General features: G+C 40.6%; 1 protein-coding gene across 1 annotated transcript in view; it reads right to left on the bottom strand.

Annotated features, from left to right (window-relative positions):
- LOC107568828 (neural cell adhesion molecule L1.1-like) overlaps window positions 1-1,078 on the bottom strand; it is a gene marked incomplete at its 3' end in the record, with an annotated part of 51,253 nt that overhangs the window by 7,838 nt on the left and 42,337 nt on the right. Inside the window, 2 exon segments of the mRNA XM_016254816.1 lie at window positions 518-649; window positions 722-862. Of these exon segments, the coding sequence (XP_016110302.1) occupies window positions 518-649; window positions 722-862 (273 nt within the window).

The following is a 1,078-nucleotide window of genomic DNA, read 5'->3' as shown; positions in this document are numbered from 1 at the left end:
TAGTATTGGTGTTCCCCAAGGGTATGTATGTTCACCACTTTTATTTACACTGTACACTAATGAGTATAGGAGTCACCATCCTGGGAATATTTTTGTAAAATTTTCAAATGATACTGCCATTCTTGGCCTTCTGTATAAGGATCGGGACTTTCAGCATTATGCTACAGAGAGCCAATTTCGTTGCATGGAGTAAAGAACACAGTCTTGTAATCAATAATACTACCTGATGTTGATCATCATCATCAAACATTAGCGATGAAAGTGTGTTTTCATAAATTGTATTTATAGCTTGTGTATATTTTTTCATGTTCGGATGAACCCTAAAATGTATCTAAAATCTAAATATAGCATCTAAAATGTATAGCTATTTATATATAAAGAGATATATGTGATTCTGGACCACAACTACCTTAATTACAACCGGGACTAAGTCAAAAACATCAAACCACAGAAGGTTTCTATCACCAAGAACGAGAGACACATAATTATTTTTTTCAGCAAACTGTGGGAGTGTTACCTGAATACTTTCCTCCCTTGCTCTTCTTGATGTAGCACAGAATGAGCAGCACCAGCAGCAGCAGAACCATGGCGCTGATGAGTCCGATGAACCAGCCCTGAGTCGCAAAGCTGCTGGGCAACTCATGCAGCTCTGAGAAAGAGACAACACGTGAGAGCATGTAACGAATAAAACAATCCAGTGATGGTTGTTACTAGCCTGTACCTGGTCCATCCGTTTTGAATTCCCAGGAGTTGTTTCCGGGCCGGATCTGCAGGTGGTACTGAACACCCGGCGTCAGACCCTGCAGCTGATAGAACGCCTGCGAGGAGTTGACGTTCTCCGACTCTTCCCATTCACCACCCACTACCATACACACAAACAACATCGTCATTAAGGAGTTCAGCATGAATTACATTTTTTTCAGGTTTTCTCATGGGGACACATTTGGACAAAACCTGTACCTCCAACCAACACAAATCAGTAATGATCAGTACACCTACACCGTAACATCGATCATACCAATAAATTCAGCCAAATGACTTAGTCCCACCTATATTCCATTTGCCATTAAAAAGCTTT

The sequence above is a fragment of the Sinocyclocheilus grahami genome, unplaced genomic scaffold, assembly GCF_001515645.1.
Source record: "Sinocyclocheilus grahami isolate Dianchi unplaced genomic scaffold, SAMN03320097.WGS_v1.1 scaffold1285.1, whole genome shotgun sequence".
NCBI lineage: Eukaryota > Metazoa > Chordata > Actinopteri > Cypriniformes > Cyprinidae > Sinocyclocheilus > Sinocyclocheilus grahami.
The sequence above is the reverse complement of the archived record's forward strand: the minus strand, read 5'-3'. Positions and strand labels throughout refer to the sequence as shown.